The sequence below is a fragment of the Lynx canadensis genome, chromosome A3, assembly GCF_007474595.2.
Source record: "Lynx canadensis isolate LIC74 chromosome A3, mLynCan4.pri.v2, whole genome shotgun sequence".
Classification (NCBI taxonomy): Eukaryota; Metazoa; Chordata; class Mammalia; order Carnivora; family Felidae; genus Lynx; species Lynx canadensis.
The window spans coordinates 11,555,886-11,575,608 of NC_044305.1; the positions used below are offsets into that span (position 1 = coordinate 11,555,886).

General features: G+C 51.2%; 2 protein-coding genes across 3 annotated transcripts; one reads left to right on the plus strand and one right to left on the minus strand.

The window, feature by feature from the left end:
* The first annotated feature begins 1,115 nt into the window (after positions 1-1,115).
* On the plus strand, positions 1,116-12,414 carry SPATA2 (spermatogenesis associated 2). Of its 2 annotated transcripts, XM_030309420.1 has the most exons (3): positions 1,116-1,313; positions 7,698-8,142; positions 9,066-12,414. In XM_030309420.1, exons 2-3 carry the CDS (start codon positions 7,807-7,809, stop codon positions 10,290-10,292), a joined length of 1,563 nt encoding a protein of 520 aa, XP_030165280.1. In that variant the 5' UTR covers positions 1,116-1,313; positions 7,698-7,806; the 3' UTR covers positions 10,293-12,414. The 2 variants fall into 2 exon arrangements, with proteins under 2 accessions (XP_030165280.1, XP_030165281.1); XM_030309421.1 differs by lacking the exon at positions 1,116-1,313 and having other exon boundaries at positions 7,383-8,142.
* A 2,686-nt stretch (positions 12,415-15,100) lies between these two features.
* On the minus strand, positions 15,101-17,019 carry LOC115509622 (interferon lambda-1-like). Its single transcript, XM_030308957.1, has one exon. The coding sequence runs from the start codon at positions 16,177-16,179 to the stop codon at positions 15,607-15,609; it is 573 nt and encodes a 190-aa protein (XP_030164817.1). The 5' UTR covers positions 16,180-17,019; the 3' UTR covers positions 15,101-15,606.
* Between the last annotated feature and the right edge of the window lie 2,704 nt (positions 17,020-19,723).

The following is a 19,723-nucleotide window of genomic DNA, read 5'->3' on the forward strand; positions in this document are numbered from 1 at the left end:
GCGACACTAAGACTGAGAGAGAGAATCCTGCAATCAAGGAACATCTGTTGGGCACATCCAGATCAGACGCGTGCAGAGCTCAGGGGAAACACAGATGAGTAAGGAGCTCCAGGTTTTGTGGGGGTGTCAGGTTTAAAGCGAGTCTGTCTATCTATCTACTTATCTATCTTGGGAAGGAAAGAGGTGAGGGGGAAAAACATTTACACTGAGGGAACAGCATATAGAGGCACAGAGGCCAGAAGGGTAGAAGGGCATGATGGAGGAAGAGAACAGGGCATGGAGTGGGCTCCGAGACTTCAATAAATGTCTGGGGTTAAGTTTGAGAGACAGAATCATGGTCCAATCGCAAATATGTCTGACAAAGTCTTGGATACGTGTTAGACAATCACTAAGGATTCAGTGGAATGGTGAACCACAAAAACTGAGTCCTCGGTGAGCTCACGGTCAGTATGTTTGGTGGGAGTATAGACAAGTCCAAGCCACACCATGATTGAAGCCAGTGTAGACCATGCTGGTACTAAGGTGTTTGGTGAAAAGTCGCAAAGCAAGGAGGCAATATGAAAGGCAAGTGAAATAGCTGAGGCTCGTATAGGCGAGGTAACTTGCCCAAGGTCACGCCCCTAGTAAGTGGCAAAGGCAAAGCTGGGAGCCCCGTTCTTAAAGACAGTCCTCTCAAGGCCGGATTCCATCTCGCGTGATCCTGGCACCTCACTTGCTCTCTTTAAGCCTCGGTATTTGTGTCTGTAAAATGGGGTGAGGACTCCAACTGTCAGCTCCTGCTCAGGCTCAGTCGGGAGAGCTGCTCGCAGATCATCTGGACAAGGGACGAGTCCGGGAGGCGGAGGCCGGGGATCACTCAGTCGGCGCTCGCAGCTCCTAGCCTCCACCGCCCGGCTCCACACCGGTTCCCATGACAACCCGGCCAGCCACCATCCCGGGGCTGGCGTGCGTCACGTCCGGCTCGTTTGTTTCCGGGGCTAGTCCGAGTCGAGGCGGCGGCCCTGCAAGCCCCAGAGCCGGATTCCGCGACTCCTCCGCTCGTTCTTCTACCTCCCGCTTCACCCTCCGTAGCCCGCGGCCATCGGCCTCGCTCCGGTACGACGCGCAGCCGCGGCCCAGCCTCCCTTTGGACCCGCCTCCGAGAGGCGTCACTTCCTGGCCTAGTGTTTCCGGGTCGCCGCTGGTCTCGGGGTACTGGCTTCGGTCCCTTGCAGCCGGCCGGAGCGGCGAGAGCCCAGCGGGGCCCGGCTCCGGCGGCGGCCGCGGCTCCTTCTGGATACCCTCGGCCGGGGCGTCCTTGGCGGCAGTGCCGGGTGAGTGCGGGGCGGCCGCGAGCGGAAACGGCCTCCGGCGCTTCCCAGGGCAGAGGGGGCGCCCGATTCGGCGGGGCTCGGCCAACCCGAGAGCGGGGTCCCCTTGCGGCCGGCGGGGGCGGCGGGCGGGCCCGCCTTTTCTGCGTCCCGAGGGCCCGGCTTGTCCTCAGGATCCCCACTCCCCCGGAGACTGCCTCGCAGATTCCTGGGACCGGCCATGGGTGGCTCAGGGCAGCTCAGGAGGAACACCCCCTCTTCGGCGACTAACCAAGTAGGAGGCCACCCGACCCCACCGCGAGGCAGTTACCGCGCAGTGGTCCCCAGCCCAGTGTCTGGCAGCCGATCTGGGTTTGTACTTATTGTGTGACCTTGGACAAGTCATTTCATTTTCTGAGCCTCATTTGCCTAATTACTTAAATGGGAGTGAACCTGCCTGCTAGGGCCGTAGTGGGGATGAAATGAGATAATGCTTGTGAAGCACGGTCTCTGGCATACAGCTGGCGTCCAATAAGTGATAGCTGCAGTGAATTCATTCACAAAGCCAGATGGGGCCTGAGTTTGGGACTGGGGTGTTTTTTTACAACTGATACGGCCCTCAGAGACTAGGAATTACCAGCTTGGGAATAGCAGCCGCCAGCTCCTGTCCCCAGCAGGGAGTGGAAACTGCTTCCTTCAGAGCCTCTCTGAGAGGCAGCTGCCAGTAGGGAAGCCCGTTTTCAGCAGGTTATAGCTGGTGTTATTTTCAGAGGTTTGCAAGACCTCTCTCTGAATCTCTCTGGAATCTGATTGGGGTATGGGGGCCCTCTGGTGTTTCACAGGCAGTGCAAGGTGCCTTGGATGTGTCTCAGGAACCTCGGGTTTGGAATGTGTGCAAAAGAGTGGGGTACGGAGGTGGAAGAGGTTGAATGGCTTGCTCTCCTCTTGCTGCTGTTAGGAGGCCGAGGGAACTCTGAGCTGGCTGAAGCTAGACCAGAGATCTATAAACCTGTGGACTGGGGCAATGATGCGTCCTAAATAGCCTATGTCTGTGCAGGGAGGGGGCTCCTTCAGATGCTGCTTGGGGGATGTTTGTGCTTGAATGGGCCAGCTAAGGTAAAGCCAAGCTAATGCTTTGCTACCCCAAATCATTTCAGTTCCTTTCAGTGGGGTTTGAAACAGATACAGCTTTCCTTTGACATTATCATTAAAAAAACAAAAACAAAAACAAAAAAAAACCATTAAAAAAATTATCATCGTCATGAAAAAACCACCATCTCCCTGAGTGTATATGTAACATCTTCTCTCTTCATTGAGTTGCTTTTCCAAGGGAGTCCAGATTGTGGGTGCAGGGAGTGCTGACCAGGCCTCTTGGCTCTGGGCACCCGCCTGACGCTGTTAGGGATGTTCACAGTGCCATTTCCCGCCCCCCCCCCCCCACCAGACTGGCACGTCATGGCGCTCCAATCCTTGGGTTGCTTGGAGAAATTAACGGCTTCTGTCATTGCGCTGTCTAGTCTCCTGTAACCACGCTGTTTTTGCAGAGAGCGTGTTTTTTTGTTGTTCTTGCAGAGTGCTGGGAATAAATTGCTGGCTCTATGCTCAGAAAAGACACCAGCTATGACCAGCTACAATGCAGCCTGTATTCTCAGAAAATGTATTCAGGAGGGATGATGTCAGCTGCTTTACCACTGGCCGGTCTGTGGCCAGCCTCTTCCCTTGGCCCTTGAGCTTACATCTTAAAGAGATTTGCAGCTCTTCCAGCCCCCTTCGGTGTGGGAAGATGGGAATTTTGCTACTATAGCAATTTTTAGAACTCAAGTCTGCTTGCCCTGCCATGGGATGTTCTAACTTAGCCTAGCCCTTTCAAGTAGAGCTGTCCGGCAGGTGCAGCCCAGAAGCAGCATAGAGCTTGAGTCAGGGTTTGGGCATCGGACCTTGGTGCGGACCTCAGATCCTCCTTCTTCCTTCCCTGTGATTCAGGACAAGTGATTTGGCCTCGCTGAGCCTCAGTTTCGTCTTTAACCTTGGGGCTGTCCTGTGGCTTTCACTGATTTTCATTGAGCACTTAGCAGAGGGCCCTCATGTACTGATCCCTTAGTGAATGGTAGATTGTAGCAATAAATGAGTGGGGGAAACGGGGGAAAAAACCCAGGCCTCAGGGCCTGCCAACCCAAGTTCAAATTCCAGCTCGGACCCTTGGGAGCTCTGTTGGGCTGGTTGTTTCATGGCTGAACTTTGGCTTCCTCCTAGAGCTGGTGTGAGGATTAAATGGGATGATGCAGGTAAAGCAGAAGACCCAGTGCTGAGTGAGTAGTAGGACCTCAGTGATGATTCATTCCCGTCTCCCTTTCTTTAATTACCTCTTAGCGTTCATTTTCTTTCACCTTTTTACTCACCTACCTAGGTTCACTCAAGATTCATCATAGATGGGTTTCCCATCCTTGACTTGAGGATTTGGAACACCAACACCGATTGGGCTATTTGGATCCCTTTTCCTTGTTTATTGTGTGCCAGCAACAAACACGGGTGTGGACTGTGATGTGATTACAGAGCAGCAGACACTGAGCTTGAGAGTGGCTGACTTTGTAAAAAAAAAAAAAAAAAAATCAGCCTCTATAGGCTCAGCGCTGACTTCGTCAGAGAAAAATCACAGCCGCATTTAGGAGGCTTCATGTCCCTTTGTTTACATTTTTCTCAGATGTACCAAAAAATAGTCCCTGGGACCAGAGGCAGGATGGAAGTTTCTCTTGTAAATACAAAATAGGAAATACATACCGGTTTTTATTGGTAAGGACAGTGATGTCTTCTCTCGGCTTGCGATACATACATTGATAGTGACCTCTTGTAGGTAGGATTGAGGGCAGGGCTGTGGCTTCCCAACTGCAGCTCCCCCCCCGCCCCCGATTATCCCCCCACTGCACCCATCCGAGGGCCTGGCACGAGATAGGTGCTGCATAAATACTTGTTGAGCCCAGGAGTCCTGGAGGTATGGGAGGAACACGGGTGCCTCAAAAGGTCAGGCTTGGAATCTTGGGTCCAGTAGCTCTGGCTACTTAACAGCATGTCCTGTCATGGAGCTGACCTCCCTGGAATCTTGGGAGAGCTCAATGAGAAACTGAAGGCATGGCGTCACGAATGCCTCTTTCATTTCTCCTGTTTTATCAAACGCCTACTGTGTGCGAAGCTGTGTTCCAGGCACTGTGGTGAATGAAACAGATGTGGTCCTTGCCTTTGTGAAGCATGCTGGGTTACGGTGGGGGTACAAAGAGGGGAAGTTAGTAAATGAATAACGACACTTTCAGCTGGTGATTACCCCAGGATAATGGGGTAATGAGGGACTAGGAAAGTGGGAGTCACTGAGCTGGGGTTGTCAGCGAGGACTCTGAGGGGGGACATTGGAGCTAAGGCCCGAAAAACGAATGTGAGCCAGCTACGGGAAGAATCAGAGGAAGAACATACAGAAGGAACAACGCGGGCAAAGGTCCTGAGACAGAAGTGAGCTTTGTGTGTTTGAGGAACAACAGAAAGGTTTGTGTGGGTGGAACTTGGAAGGGGAGGACAGCTATGAGAGATGAGCAGGGGTAGACCGTGAGAAGCCTTTGGCCTTGGTCAGGAGGTAGAATTTTATCCTCATGGATTTTCATGTGCCTCCTGTGCTCCTTGGGTGTATGTGTTCTTGAAGCATGGGGCTCCCTTGGGAGGGCAGTGGTTGGGAGAAAGTGGCCTCTCTGTCCCCAGTTCTCCTGCACATCTCACCCCTCACTTCCTGGTTAAGATCCTTGGAGTCTCCCCAAAACTGTGAAGAAGCCAGGTGAGTGGCTCATTGAGAGTGGATGATTTTATTGACCTCATGATCGTTGCCAGGTTTGTGGGCCCTTAGCACTTCCTGAGCTGAACTCAGATCTGAAGGACTGCTGGGCCTGTCCCTTCTCACTGTAGCTTCCTTCTCAGTCCCATGTGGTCTCCACAGCCAGCAGGAGCCTCCTCCACTTAGCTAGCAGGTGTTTCTGAAGCACGTTCCCTGCCCGCCTCTGGTTCTGTGCTTAGTTACCTTACTGAGTAATTCAGTCAGGGTCCTTGCACCCGTGGAGCTTGTGGTCAGGATGGGCGACTGTGAAAATGCACATCCCCCACCTGGCTGGAGATATTTGCCCACGCTCACCTTACCTTCTTGAAAATGCTTGGCATTTTAGGGGTGCCTGGGTGGCTCAGTCAGTTAGGTGTCCGACTTTGGCTCAGGTCATGATCTCACTGTTCACGAGTTCGAGCCCTGTGTCGGGCCCTGTGTTGACAGCTCAGAACCTGGAGCCTGCTTCAGATTCTGTGTCTCCTTCTCTCTGCCCCTCCCCTGCTTTTGCTCTGTCTCTCTCTCTCTCAAGAAAAAAATAAAAGAAAACGCCTGGCATTTTGGCAGGGGTATAGCACCTTCAGATACCAGGAATAGCTGTTCGTGTTTTTCAAGGGCGTATTTCGAGCCAGCCCTCTGTGAAGACCTTTATATACTGATCATCATCCTTACACCGACTCTGAACTCTAGGTACTATGATCAACCCCCACTGTCAGATGAGAAAACAAGCCCAGAGAGGCTGAGCAATTTATCTGACTGGCCCAGAGAAGCAGACCGAGGATTCACACTTAGGCAGTCAGGCTTCTGGATCTGTTCATAGATCAGATCTGTGCTGTGCTGCCTCCTGGGGCCCCGGCAGTACCCTGAATGAATGCAGGTTTGCTCCCAGCATTGTGGCACCGACCATGCTGGTTACTCTGTGCGTGTTCTAACCAGTGGCCCCGCAGACAGCAAGTGTTCAGATTCGGGCGCCTGAGTGGCCCAGCAGTTGAGTCAGTTAACTTGATTTTGGCTCAGGTCATGAGCTTACGGTTCATGAATTCGAGCCTCGAGTCAGAACATGCTTGGGATTCTCTAACCCCCCCCCCCCCCGCCTCGTGCACATGTGCACTCATTTTCTCTCTCTTAAAATAAATAAATTTTTTTAAAAAAAGTACAAATTTGGTGTGCCCCAACTCAGAATGTTCTGTCCTGTCCATTGGAACTGTAAACCTCTCCTAAGTATAGGGGAATAAGCTATAGGTATTGGAGAACTGTAAACCTTTCCTAAGGTAGCAGGCTGTCAGAGATCCTCCAGGGGGCACCAGCCAGTGTGGTCTTTCTTTAAAGTTGCAGATGTGATCACGGCCCTCCCTGCCTTGCTTTGAGCTCTTCTGGGGCTTCACGTGCCTCTTGGAATAAAATACACAGTTCTTCACACGCTCTGCTCTCTGAGCCTCGAGGCACAGGATCCTGCCCTGCTGGTGCCTGCGGCTTCATCTCTGGTCACTCCCTTCCCTCCCCCTGGCCGCTTCAGCCATCCTGGCCTTCTTTGTGTTCGCCAAGCTCCTTCCTGCCTCAGGAAAGCAGGGAGTGGTGGGTAAGGGCGTCGACCTTGGAGCCCAGCTGCCAGGGCTCTCGTCTCAGCCCTGCCTCTTCGTGGTTCTGTAGCTTTGGGCACGTTCTTTACATTTCTCTGTCTTGGCTTTTGCACCTGTAAAGCGGGGATCAGAGTAGTAGTGCCTGTGTCTCCTAGGGTGGTTTAAGAAGATGAAGAGCATTAGTGTGCATGAGTGCCTGGCAGCATTAGCTCAGGGCCTTCCTCCCTAGGGACGCCTCTGATGTTACATTCTCCTCCCACCTCTTGGCCTGGCAAACTCCTCATCCTTCAAGTCTAACCTTCATTGCCTGGGGTGGGGGTAGGGAGATATCTATTTATTTATTTAAATTCAAGTTCGTTAACATACAGTGTAGGAGTAGAACCCAGTTAGTGATTCCTCACTTACATATGACACCCAGTGCTCCTCCCAACAAGTGCCCTCCTTAATGCCCATCCCCCATTTAGCCCATCCCCCCACCCACCTCCCCTCCAGCAACCCTCAGTTTGTTCTCTGTATTGAAGAGTCTCTTACGGTTTGCCTCCCTGTTTTTATTTTTCCTTCCCTTCCCCTATGTTCATCTGTTTTGGTTCTTAAATTCCACATATGAGTGAAATCATAGGATATTTGTCTTTCTCTGACTTATTTCACTTAGCATAATACGCTGTGGTTCCAGGGGGTGGGGGGGATTTTTTAAACTTTCTCCTCCTCCCTACAAAACCAGGTTGGGTGCTCCTAATCACATTCTTCATTTATGAGTTCAGCAAAGTCAAGGACCTACCTGTCTCGTTTCTACCACAACTTTGCAACATAGTACGTGTTCAGTTAAATGTGTTGCATGGATGCGCAGAGAGGGGCCCGGGGCTGGTGGTGCCCAGTTGTAGCTCAGGCCAGTTCTGACTTTCGTTTTGCCTCGGCAGCCACGAGCTGGTACGTGGACCCGTTCGAGGAATGATGTGCTTCTTGTTCTTCCCCTTCCAGAGCATGCCCCTAGTCCAGGTGGGCAACATGTCAGTGCTTTTAGCGATGTCACTGCCTCGAACCCAGAAGCCATGGAGGAGATAAGGTAGCCCCCCCGTCCCCGGATCGGATGGGGAAGCCCAGTTCAATGGATACAAAATACAAGGATGATTTATTTCGGAAGTACGTGCAGTTCCACGAGGGCAAAGTGGATGCCACCCCCAGCAAGCAGCGGCCTGGCAACGATGAGTACCTGCGGGTCGCAGCCTCGACGCTGCTCAGCCTGCACAAGGTGGATCCCTTTTATCGATTCCGGCTGATCCAGTTCTATGAGGTGGTGGAGAGCTCCCTGCGCTCGCTGAGCTCCTCCAGCCTGCGGGCTTTGGCCTGCGCCTTCAGTGTGCTGGAAACGGTCGGTGTCAACCTCTTCCTCTACCCGTGGAAGAAGGAATTCAGAAGCATCAAGGTAAGGTCTGGGGAAGGGCCGTGCCCACCGGTCTCCCTTCTTGCCCCTCCCAGTCCGACCTGAGAGGGCTTGTGCCAGTTACATCCCTCCTCTGCCTGCAGACCCGTCCGGGTATCTTGCCCACCGCCTTTGGTCCAACAACTAGAAGTACCCCCTACTGTTCCCCACCTTGCCCGTCTGACCAGTGTCCTCTCTTTACTGAGTCCCTGCCCCTGGCAACTCCTGTCTGAAGCTGTGAAGTTGGAAAGGCAGGCAGCACCCTGGTTACGCAGGACCTCCAAGCCCAGGGCAAAGGGCTTGAATTTGCCCTAAGTAGGCTGGGAGGCAAGGCAGGCCCGGATCGGGTTTACGTTTGGAAAGCATTCTGTTGTATGGGAAGGAGACCAGTGGGGCGGTGAGACCAGTTAGGAGGCTGCTGCAGACGCCGGGGTCCCCTGAGAGGCGGTTCGGACTAAGTGGGAAGAGACAGGAGAGTGGAGGATGGATTTAAGAGAGCGAGAGAATTCTGAATCGTGCTGAAGGCAGCGATGGCTCAGGAGAGTTTCCACAAAGCCAGGCTTTTGTTCTTCAGAACTCCGCAGAAATCCAGAAAGGAATATTCTTCCTGCTCATTGGGCCTTCCGCCTCGGCTCTGATCCCCTCTCTTCACCACGTTTGCCCTGTTTCCTCAAATGGCGCAGAGCCGCGGAAGCTCGTATGGGGAGCTGGTGGCTTTGTGCCCTCCCGCTCAAGGCCGTGCCGTGCAGCTCCCCTCGCGCCATGTGCCCAGCTGGCCTCTGTCTGCTACACGGGGGGGGGGGGGGGGGGGGGCTCCTGAGATCTTTCCCTCCTCTCTCCTCCCCCCGCTCACACTTGGGTGTGCTCAGACCACGTGTGCCTCAGAGAGCAAATCCCGCCTTTTTCTGTCCCCTTCCTTCTCCTAGACCTACACGGGCCCCTTCGTTTATTATGTCAAGTCGTCGTTGCTGGAAGAGGACATCCGAGCCATCCTGCATTACATGGGCTACGTGCCCGAGTTAGGGACTGCGTACAAACTCAAAGAGCTTGTGGAGACCCTCCAGGTGAAGATGGTCTCCTTTGAGCTCTTTCTGGCCAAGGTGGAGTGTGAGCAGATGCTGGAAATCCACTCACAAGTCAAGGACAAGGGCTACTCCGAGCTGGACGTGGTGAGCGAGCGCAAGAGCAGCGCGGAGGACGTGCGGGGCTGCTCGGAGGCCCTGCGGCGCCGGGCTGAGGGCCGGGAGCACCTGACGGCCTCCATGGCCCGCGTGGCTCTGCAGAAGTCAGCCAGCGAGCGGGCGGCCAAGGACTACTACAAGCCACGGGTGACCAAGCCCTCGAGGTCGGTGGACGCCTATGACAGCTACTGGGAGAGCCGGAAGCCGCCCCTGAAGGCCTCGCTGAGCCTGCGGAAGGAGCCGGTGGCCGCAGACGTGGGCGATGGCCTCAAGGACGAGATCAGCCGCCCGTCCCCCTCGCTCCTGGCCGTGTCCAGCTCCGCCCACGGAAGCCCGGATGACCTGCCGCCCCCCTCGCCGAACAACGGTCTGGGCCCGCTGCGTGGCACGTACTTCTCCGCTCAGGATGACGTGGATCTGTACACGGACTCGGAGCCGAGGGCCGCGTCCCGGAGGCAGGACGCCCTGCGGCAGGACGTGTGGCTGCTCAGAAATGATGCCCACACCCCCTACCACAAGCGCTCGCCCCCCGCCAAAGAGTCCGCCCTGTCCAAGTGCCAAAACTGCGGTCTGTCCTGCAGCTCCTCCCTCTGCCAGCGCTGTGACGGCCTGCTTGCCGGTCCCCCGGCCCCCAGGCCCGGCGCCTTCCCCAGCAAGGCCTCTGCCCACGACAGCCTGGCCCACGGGTCGTCTCTGCGGGACAAGTACGCGGGCCAGACTCAGGGCCTCGACCGGCTGCCGCACCTCCACCCGAAACCCAAGCCCTCGGCCACAGCCACCTCCCGCTGTGGCTTCTGTAACCGCCCGGGTGCCGCCAACACCTGCACCCAGTGTTCAAAAGTCTCCTGCGACACCTGCCTCGGCGCCTACCATTATGACCCCTGCTGCAAAAAGAGTGAGCTGCACAAGTTCATGCCCAACAACCAGCTGAACTACAAGTCCACCCAGCTCTCCCATCTCGTGTACAGATAGACTCGACCTTGCACCCCCCTGCTCCAAGGGCTACACCACCGACTTTCTGGGTTCCCCCAGGGAAGAAGTGTTCACGTATTGATCTCGGAAGCAGAGGCCTGCATTTGACCGTGTAGGTGTCAGGGGATCGTGGGGTCGCCCGCACCACATGCGCGTTCACCTGGCGACCCAGATATTTCCTTTGATGGCTGCTTTGTCACCTGACAAGGGAGAGGGTGGCACTTCCGTTCAGATTCATTTTTGCTAATCTCTCCACTCCCTATTCCATTGTTTGTTTTCAAAGATTTCTGTCTCTGAGACTCTTGCCACACCCACCCCTCCCACTGCAAAGCCAACTTGGACTGGGAAGGGCCCTCCAGGTCCCCTCCAAACGCCCACCTGGAGCGCCGAGCTAGAGGCCTGTTGGCTTGTGAAATGAGCCCTCCTGCCACACCGGGCCTCTTCCAGTGGCTCATCCCTTGGCCACCCCCTTCCCGGACACAAGGATCCCCTCCTGGACTCCCCGCCCCTGACTTCCACCCGTCTGGGTTTCAAAGGTGGACTGAGTCCGGTATTCACCGAACGGCATCCTGTTGCCACCACAGCTCAGTTCAGCCCGTGGCGTTTGTGCACTTTGCTCCGACGCACTGAAGCGTGGACCGTCCACGGCAGGATGGACTTCTCCCCCTTTCTGTTGTTTGCACATGCCCCTCTTACTGTACTGTAAATAGATATTTTTGAGATTTATTTTTAAATAAATATTCAACTTGCCGTGTGTTTCACAGTGGTTAAAACATTGATCATGTAGCTATTTATACAAATGGCCTGGGTTCTTTAGTCTTCCAAGGGAGGGTCTCCTCCCCTTCCGTGTTGTATCCTACACACACCACAGCCCAAGGGTAGAGCAGAGAGTGTGGGGGCAGAGGAGGAACAGACGATGTCCCAGAATTGGTGGCGAGCCACTGTCTTCCCTCCAATAAATCTCTATATACCTACCTCCAGCATACACTTAGGGGGCTAGTGCGGGCCGGGAGTTCTGTGCACCTGCGGACTGTGATACCCTAGTGACCCTTCAGGAACCTCACCCTGCGGACCTACAGCCTGGTCTTTGCCATTTGCCGCGTGTGAACCTGCACTCTGAACTTCTTGAGTCTCGTTTGAGAAGGAACGTCATTTGGGATCTCCCCGCCCCTCCATCTCAGCCTTCTTCGCCTGTTTCCAGGACTCCTCTGCCACGTCGGTGATCTTTTTGCACTAAAAGTGGGCCCGAGTCAGCGTGTGCCCATCAGACGGACGTCTCCTGCGATGCTCAGCTGAGCCTAAGCGCTTCCAAACCTGAAGGCCCCTTATACTCCTCCTGTGAATGACCCCTGGATGTTGCTTTTGGGGTGCAGAGCAGGAGTGGGGCAAGAGTTTGAAACTAAAAACCGCTTCCTTGTGAACTAACATATTTTAGCCATACGTGTTTGTGATGTACAGAATATAGGAATATACGTGCAGTGGGTTTTCTGGTAGAAGGAGGTGTTCGGCTCTCGAACACATTTAGCTCTGGCTGAATCCTGAGGCCACTGTGAATTTGCTGATGTTCTTCCAATGCAGTGGAGTGATTTTAAGGTTTTCCAAATCTTCTGTGGCTCTTTTTTATATATCTAGTAGAGCACATGTAGATACTCAATGTGTATATACAGCTGAGTTTCAACACCTTTATTACTGAGACCAGCCCATTCTGGGGTCATCATCTTTGATGTTCTTCCTTCCCACGTTTCAGAAGTGTCGATGCCTGTTTTACTCCTGAGAGCTCTAGTTTTCTAGTTTTCCGTTCCCAGATCGCTCCAGCACTACAGGAACTTTTAAGCAACTGTGAGGCCAGGTAGCTTCTACTGGTGGGCAGGAGCAGGAGTGCCCACCTCGTCCTGGGAGAGAAAGTCTGGCACACATGTCATCATGGAGATACCGTGTTTATAGACTGGAATAGGAGATCTCTGACCGTGTCCTTGGCGTGTACCTTACTGTATGAGGTTGCTGTGATTGAGATGGGTAAATACATGCTAATTTAAAAAGATGTTTTGCGATTGATTTCTATCAAGAGTTGAAATGTTGAGAGATGACTCAAAAAAATAATAAAGTGTCTTCCATTATTAAAGTGTTTGGAGTTTTATGTCCCTCCCTCCCTGCTGCTTTTGAAGTTTGGGCTGCTTGGATGGTTTGTTTTGCTCAAGCTGTATCCTCTGATGACAGGACTCTCATTTTCTCTCCCACAAAACTGATAACTTGATGAGAGCCCCGCTTTCGAGTGCTTACTCTGTGAGCCAGGTACTTTGCATGCTGACTCTTCACATGCGTGATTCCACAGAATAGTCTCCGTCATCCTGTAAACTAGGTAGTGTTACGATCCCCACCTGTAAGGTGGGGAAACTGAGGTTTGCCAAGTTCGGCCATGTTTCTTAGGAGTGGGACTACATACTCCAGGAGAAATGATTGTTGGTGGTGACTGACAGGCATTAAATAACATTGAAGGACATTATGAAAAAAATTGATTACGTTTTTCTTTCAATCCGTTTAAATGCCTTAAGGAGAAAGTCCATTTAATGCTAGCTTGTCTTTACCAAAGAGGAAGCAGGTGTTAGGCTCGGAGCCTTAGGCAGAGTCTTAGCTAGGTGTCCGCTTTTCCATCTACAGCAATGACAAGAGATCACTTTAAAAATCAACTTAAGGGGCGCTTGGGTGGCGCAGTCGGTTAAGCGTCCGACTTCAGCCAGGTCACGATCTCGCGGTCCGTGAGTTCGAGCCCCGCGTCAGGCTCTGGGCTGATGGCTCGGAGCCTGGAGCCTGTTTCCGATTCTGTGTCTCCCTCTCTCTCTGCCCCTCCCCCGTTCATGCTCTGTCTCTCTCTGTCCCAAAAATAAATAAAAAAAAAACGTTGGAAAAAAAAAATTTTAAAAATCAACTTAAGTGTTTTTCTTTTTTCTTTTTTTTTTTTAATTTTTTTTTCCACGTTTTTAATTTATTTTTGGGACAGAGAGAGACAGAGCATGAATGGGGTAGGGGCAGAGAGAGAGGGAGACACAGAATCAGAAACAGGCTCCAGGCTCTGAGCCATCAGCCCAGAGCCTGATGCGGGGCTCGAGACCTGGCTGAAGTCGGAAGCTTAACCGACTGCGCCACCCAGGCGCCCCTTAAGTGTTTTTCAAAAGGAGGGTTTGCAAGATACATGGCAAAGATCTTGAGGGTGGTAGAAGAGCAGCTGTGATTTGGGACATCCTGGCTTCTTAAATTTTTTTTTTAATGTTTATTTATTTTTGAGGGGGGGAGGGGCAGAGAGAGAGAGGGAGACACAGAATCCAAAGCAGGTTCCAGGCTCTGAGCTGTCAGCACAGAGCCCGACGCAGGGCTCGAACCCACGAACCGTGAGATCATGACCTGAGACGAAGTTGGACACTTAGCCGACTGAGCCACCCAGGCGCCCTGGGACATCCTGGCTTTTGGTAGCAGCAGGGTCTCTGCATGATGGTGACCACTGCCGGGTCGGCCCCTACAAGGCCCCTCAGCGGTCAGAGAATAGCAGGTTTCTCCATTTCGTGCGCCGGTGAACAAATAATCCAGGCCTCGGGCCAGACTGAGGCCCAAGAGCTGGGTTCGGTTTTAGCTGCAGCCCAGGAAATGGTACCGCCAGGAAGAGCGGCTTCCTAGAGATGCGCACCTAGCCTGGGAGAGCGGAGGAAGCCAGACACTCGCTGCTGCGCCCGGAGCAGAGTGGTGGCTTCAGAGCAGATTGCTTAATCTGTGTATGTAAACGACAAGCATGTTTAACATCATCGTGCCCGCCAGCTGCCCAGTAGCCCTGCTGCCCGCTTCGAGCACCGATCTGTGGCACCCCGCCCGCCCGATTACCAGTCTCAGAGAGAGAGAGAAGAGCTGTGGCAGACGCTTTGAGTTGAACCCGTCTCCTCTCACCCTTTCTCCCTTGGTAATAGAAGCCCCAATTTTTAGACACATGGCCATCCAGAGTAAAGACTGCCTTCCCCAGCCGCTCCTGCAGCCAGGCGTGGTCATGTGGCCGTGTCTGGGCAGTGGGACGGAGAAGTGGTTCGTGTGGCTTCTCAGACATGTCTTTGAAGGATCTTTTCTTCTTCCCACCTGAGCCTCCTTCCTGGTTGGAATGGAGCGGCCCAGTGAGACTCTGAGGCGGAAGCCAAGTGATGAGGGAGGGGCGGTTGGGAGCGGCTGGGTCCCTGATGCTTAAGAAGCCGCCGTCATAGCCAGCCTGCCCTGCCTACCTCCAGAGTTTTTATGTAAGAGAGGAATGAGCCATTATCTTGCTTAAACGCCACCCCCCTCCCCCGGCCCATATTCTCATTTAAGAAACCATCTTATTTACAAAAGAGGTACAAATGAACCCAGCTTCCATGATTTAACAGCTACCGACTTGTGGCCAACCTGGTTTCCTTTTTACCTGTCCATCCACTTCCCTCCTAAATTCCTTTGAAGCAAATTCCAGACATCTGCTTCAGTGGAATATTTCAGTATGTGTCTCTAAAAGACAAGGGACTTTTAAAACACCATACCATTATCACATCTAAATTTTTATAATTCTTTAATAGCGATAGATAGGCAGTCAATGTTCTGATGTCCAGTTGTATAAATTCATATTAAAAAAATTGTTTTTTAACGTTTATTCATCTTTGAGAGACAGAGAGAGACGGAGCATGAACGGGGAAGGGGCAGAGAGAGGGAGACCCAGAATCCGAAGCAGGCTCCAGGCTCCGAGCTGTCAGCACAGAGCCCGACGCGGGGCTCGAACTCACGAACTGCAAGATCATGACCTGAGCCGAAGTTGGACGCTTGACCGACTGAGCCACCCAGGTGCCCCTAAATTCATATTTTAAAAACAGTTTGTATCAGGGCTCAAATAAGGTCTCCACATTGCATTTCGTGGATAGACCTTTAAATCACCGTTACCCTCAAAGCTGTTCCTGTAGAGTATAGGGACCCTATCTTTCTCTTTTTTTTCCTTGAAATGTTTTTGTCAAGCTGGATTTTTAGTCCTTTAGAGTTCGCTAGAGTCTGCACTTTGCCGATTGCAGCTCCCACTGTTGTTTAACATGTTCCTCTGTTCTCTCCATCTCCAGAGTAGTTGGCTCTTTTTTTTCTCTCTTCCTTACTGTTTATTTGCTGCACATTGCACAAAAGTAGAAAAATAAACATTTCTTATGGCTATGGAGCGGGGCTGCAGGTCCATAAATAAGGGATTGAAAGGAAATAACTTAAGGAAGGATGAGGCCTGGTGCATACAGAAGTTCTGGGTCCCGGACGGGCTGGGGTCGGGTCCAGGTTTTCAGACGCACAGGTCTCCACCGGTGACACACTTCAGGTCCCGCGTGAGGAGGCGGAAGAGGTTGAACGTGACGGAGGCCTCGAGGCATCCCTGGGACTCCTCTGGGGCCCTCTGGAGCCGGTGCAGCCAGTGGTGCAGGCGGCCGCGGGGTCTGGGTCCTGCCGTGGGCTGAGCCCGGACACAGGCCTGGAGCTCGGAGTGGATGTGGCGCAGCACACGAAGGGGCTGGTCCAGGACGACGCCCAGGGATGAGTCGGTCATGTTCCCCAGGACCTTCAGCGTCAAGTCTAGTTCAGCCTCCAAGGCCGCAGGGCGCTCCCAGGCCTGCAGTCGAATCAGGTCCCTGGTCCTGGGGAAGAGGCGAGAGCCACAGCTCCAGTTCTTCAGCGGGAGTGACTCTTCTAAGGCGTCCCTGGCCTTCTTGAAGGCTTCTAGCTCCCTCGGCGACAGAGATGGGAACTTGCCCACGTGGCAGCCCCTCCTGGTTGGGGGGGGCCTGGAAGTGGGGACAGGGCCCGCGCTGGTCAAGCCCAGCACCGCGGTCACCAGCACCACAACCCAAGCTGGAGCCATGGCCCGATCTCGACTGCTTCCCCGGCCGCATGGCTCCGCTTTTAGCCAGGCTCGCTGGGCAATCCCAGCTGATGTATGTAAAGTGAAAAGGCAAGTGGAAATTGGAATCTCCACTGGGCCTGAAAAGGCCTAAGTAGGCGGAGCCAGTCGCTGAAGCAGGTGAGCACGTGGGTGTGGGCGAGGCCGCCTGAGCCGTAGAGAAAGGGCATCCGACGAGTCCCTTCCCTGGACTTGTGCCGAGAAGGAAAGAGAAACTGAAATTCCCTCATAGGAGAACGCCTTGTTTCTGAGAAGTCCAGTGTCTGGACAATCGCGTTTAGGACTCTCTGGGGCAGCCTTCAGCTGACTGTGGGGAGCCCCTTACCGAGGCCGAGGCAGGTGCCGGGGCGAGGAGTGTGGGCGAGGGTGCCTGAGCGGCAGAGGCGGCTTCCCTTTGAAGCGCAGTCTTCGTTTGCTGTGGTCCCATTTGTGTACTTTTGCTTCTGTTACCCGTGCTTTTGGTGTCACATCCAGGAAATCATTGCCAGATTCACTGTCACGAAACTTCTCGCTGTGTTTTCTTCTAGGAGTTTTATAGTTTTAGATCTCACATTTAGGCCTTTAATCCGTTTTGATTTAAGTTTTATATGTGGCGTAAGGTAAGGTCTAACTTCAGTCTTTTGCGTTTGGATCTCCAGTTTCCCCACCACCATTTGTTGAGACTGTCCTTGCCCTATTGTATGTTCTTGGTACCCTTGTTGAAGCTCATTTGATCATATATGCGAGGGTTTATTGGGCTCTATTCTGTTCCATTGGTCTTTAAGTCTATCTTTATGCCAGTACTACAGGTTTTTTTTTTTTTTAATTTTTTTCAGTGTTTATTTATTTTTGAGAGACAGAGACAGAGTGTGAACGGGGGAGGGGCAGAGAGAGAAGGAGACACAGAATCCGAAGCAGGCTCCAGGCTCTGAGCTGTCAGCACAGAGCCCGATGCGGGTCTTGAACTCACGAACCATGAGATCATGACCTGAGCCGAGGTCAGACACTTAACCGAACTGAGCCCCCCAGGCGCCCCCCAGTACTACAGTATTTTGATTACTGTAGCTTTGTATATAATATGTTTTGAAATCAGGAAGACTGTTTCAACTATTCAGGGTACCCCCTTGAGATCCAGTATAATTTTTTTTTTTTTTTTTGCCTTTTTAAACTGTGGGAAAAAAAAGCAAAAGAAGAACAATATTTCGTGACATGTGGAAATTACATGAAGTTCAAGTTTCAATGTCCATAAATAAAGCTTTGTTGGAACCTAGCCATGCTCATATCTGTGGCTGCTTTCAGGTTACAGCAGCAGAGTTGAACAGTTGTGTGGCCCTCAAAGCTGGAAATATTTGTTATCAGTCCCTTTATAGAAAATGTTCCCTGACCTATGGTCTGAGAGTCCAAGAAGGCCAGTGGTCCCAGACCCAGCTGCTACTCTGGGAGAATCACGGACGATCTGGTTGGTGCATGATGGCTCCACTCTCTACTTTCTTCTCCAGCTCACAATACAGATAAATAATATTTCATTTTCTTCCAACATCTTCATATCAGCTCTGTGGTCATACTGTGACAAGCCTGTGACAAGTTGTGAAAAGCAATTTCTCAGGGAAGAGGAGGAGTTCCCCTCCCCCAACCAGCTTTTTCTTTTTAAATTTTATTATTTTTTAAAATTTACATCCAAGTTAGTTAGCATATAGTGCAACAGTGATTTCAGGAGTAGATTCCTTAGTGCCCCTCACCCATTTAGCCCATCCCCTCTCCCATAACCCCTCCAGTAACCCTCTGTTTGTTCTCCATATTTAAGAGTCTCATGTTTTGTTCCCCTCCGTTTTTATATTATTTTTGCTTCCCTTCCCTTATGTTCATCTGTTCTGTGTCTTAAAGTCCTCGTATGAGTGAAGTCATATGATATTTGTCTTTCTCTAATTTCACTTAGCATAATACCCTCTAGTTCCATCCATGTAGTTGCAAAAGATTTCATTTTTTTTTTTACTGCTGAGTAATACTCCATTGTATGTGTGTGTGTGTGTGTGTGTGTGTATGTATATATATATATATATATATATATATATATATATATATATATATATACACACCACATCTTCTTTATCCATTCGTCCATCGATGGCCATTTGGGCTCTTTCCATAATTTGGTTATTGCTGAAAGTGCTGCTATAAACATTGGGGTGCATGTTTCCTTTCAAAACAGCACACCTGTATCCCTTGGATAAATGCCTAGTAGTGCAATTGCTGGGTCGTAGGGTAGTTCTGTTTTTAGTTTTTTGAGAACCTCCACACTGTTTTCCAGAGTGGCTGCACCAGCTTGCGTTCCCAAGATCCAGTATAAATTTTAGGACCATTTTTTTCCAGCTCTGCAAAAATGCCATTGGGATTTTGACAGGGATTGCATGGAACCAGTAGGTTGCTTTGGGTAGTATGGACACTGTTATAATACGAAGTCTTCCAACCCATGAACACAAAATATCTTTCCATTTATTTGTGTCTTCTTTAATTCCTTCCAGTAACGTTTTATAGTTTTCAGGTACAAATCTTTCACTTCCTTGCTTGAGTTTATTCCTAATGATTGTATTATTTTTGATGCTGTGAATGGGATTGTTTTTATAATTTCATTTTCAGATTTCTCATTGTGTATGTATAGAAGGCAACTGATTTTTTTTTTTTATGTGCTAGTTTTGTATCCTGCAACTTGGTTGAATTCATTTATTCTAACAGGTTTCGTGTGCGTGTGTGTGTGTGTGTGTGTGTGTGTGTGTGTGTGAAATCTTTAGGGTTTTCTACATAGAAGATCTTGTTATCTGAGAATAGATGCAATTTTATTTGTTTCTTTCCAATTGGGATGCCTTTTATTTCTTTTTCTTACCTAACTGCTCTGGCTGACTTCCAGCACTGTGTTGAACTCAAGTGGCAAGAGTAGGCATCCTTGTCTTATTCCTGATATTAGAGGAAAAGCTTTCTGTCTTTTACCATTGGGTATGATGTTCACTGGGACACATAGGTTTTCTTTTTTTTTTAATTAAAACAATTTTTTAATGTTTATATTTGAGAGAGAGAGAGTGCGAGCAGGGGAGGGGCAGAGAGAAAGGGAGACACAGAACCTGAAGCAGGCTCCAGACTCTGAGCAGTCAGCACAGAGCCCGAAGCAGGGCTCGAACTCACAAACTGTGAGATCATGACCTGAGCTAAAGTCGGATGCTGAACCGACTGAACCACCCAGGCGACCCAGACACATAGGTTTTCATATGTAGCCTTTATTATGTTGAGGCAATTTCTTACTATTCCTACTTTGTGGAGTATTTTTATCATGAAAGTGTTTTGAATTTTGTTAAATGCTTTTTCTCTGCATCGACTGAGGTGACTTTTTTTGTCTTCCATTCTATTAATGTGGCATATCTCATGGTAGTTGACTTTTGAGGCTTGCTCAGATTTGGTGTGAGTTTTGGGGATGTTGTATTCTTTCATCAGGAGGTACATGATGTTGAATTCTCTCCCTTTGGGAGAGTAACAG

Excerpts from the sequence above, each read along its gene's own strand:
- SPATA2 (XM_030309420.1), top strand. The coding sequence starts at position 7,807 with ATGGGGAAGCCCAGTTCAATGGATACAAAATACAAGGATGATTTATTT. Across the intron at positions 8,143-9,065 it reads AGGAATTCAGAAGCATCAAG|ACCTACACGGGCCCCTTCGT; the intron begins GTAAGGTCTGGG and ends TCCTTCTCCTAG.
- LOC115509622 (XM_030308957.1), bottom strand. The coding sequence starts at position 16,179 with ATGGCTCCAGCTTGGGTTGTGGTGCTGGTGACCGCGGTGCTGGGCTTG.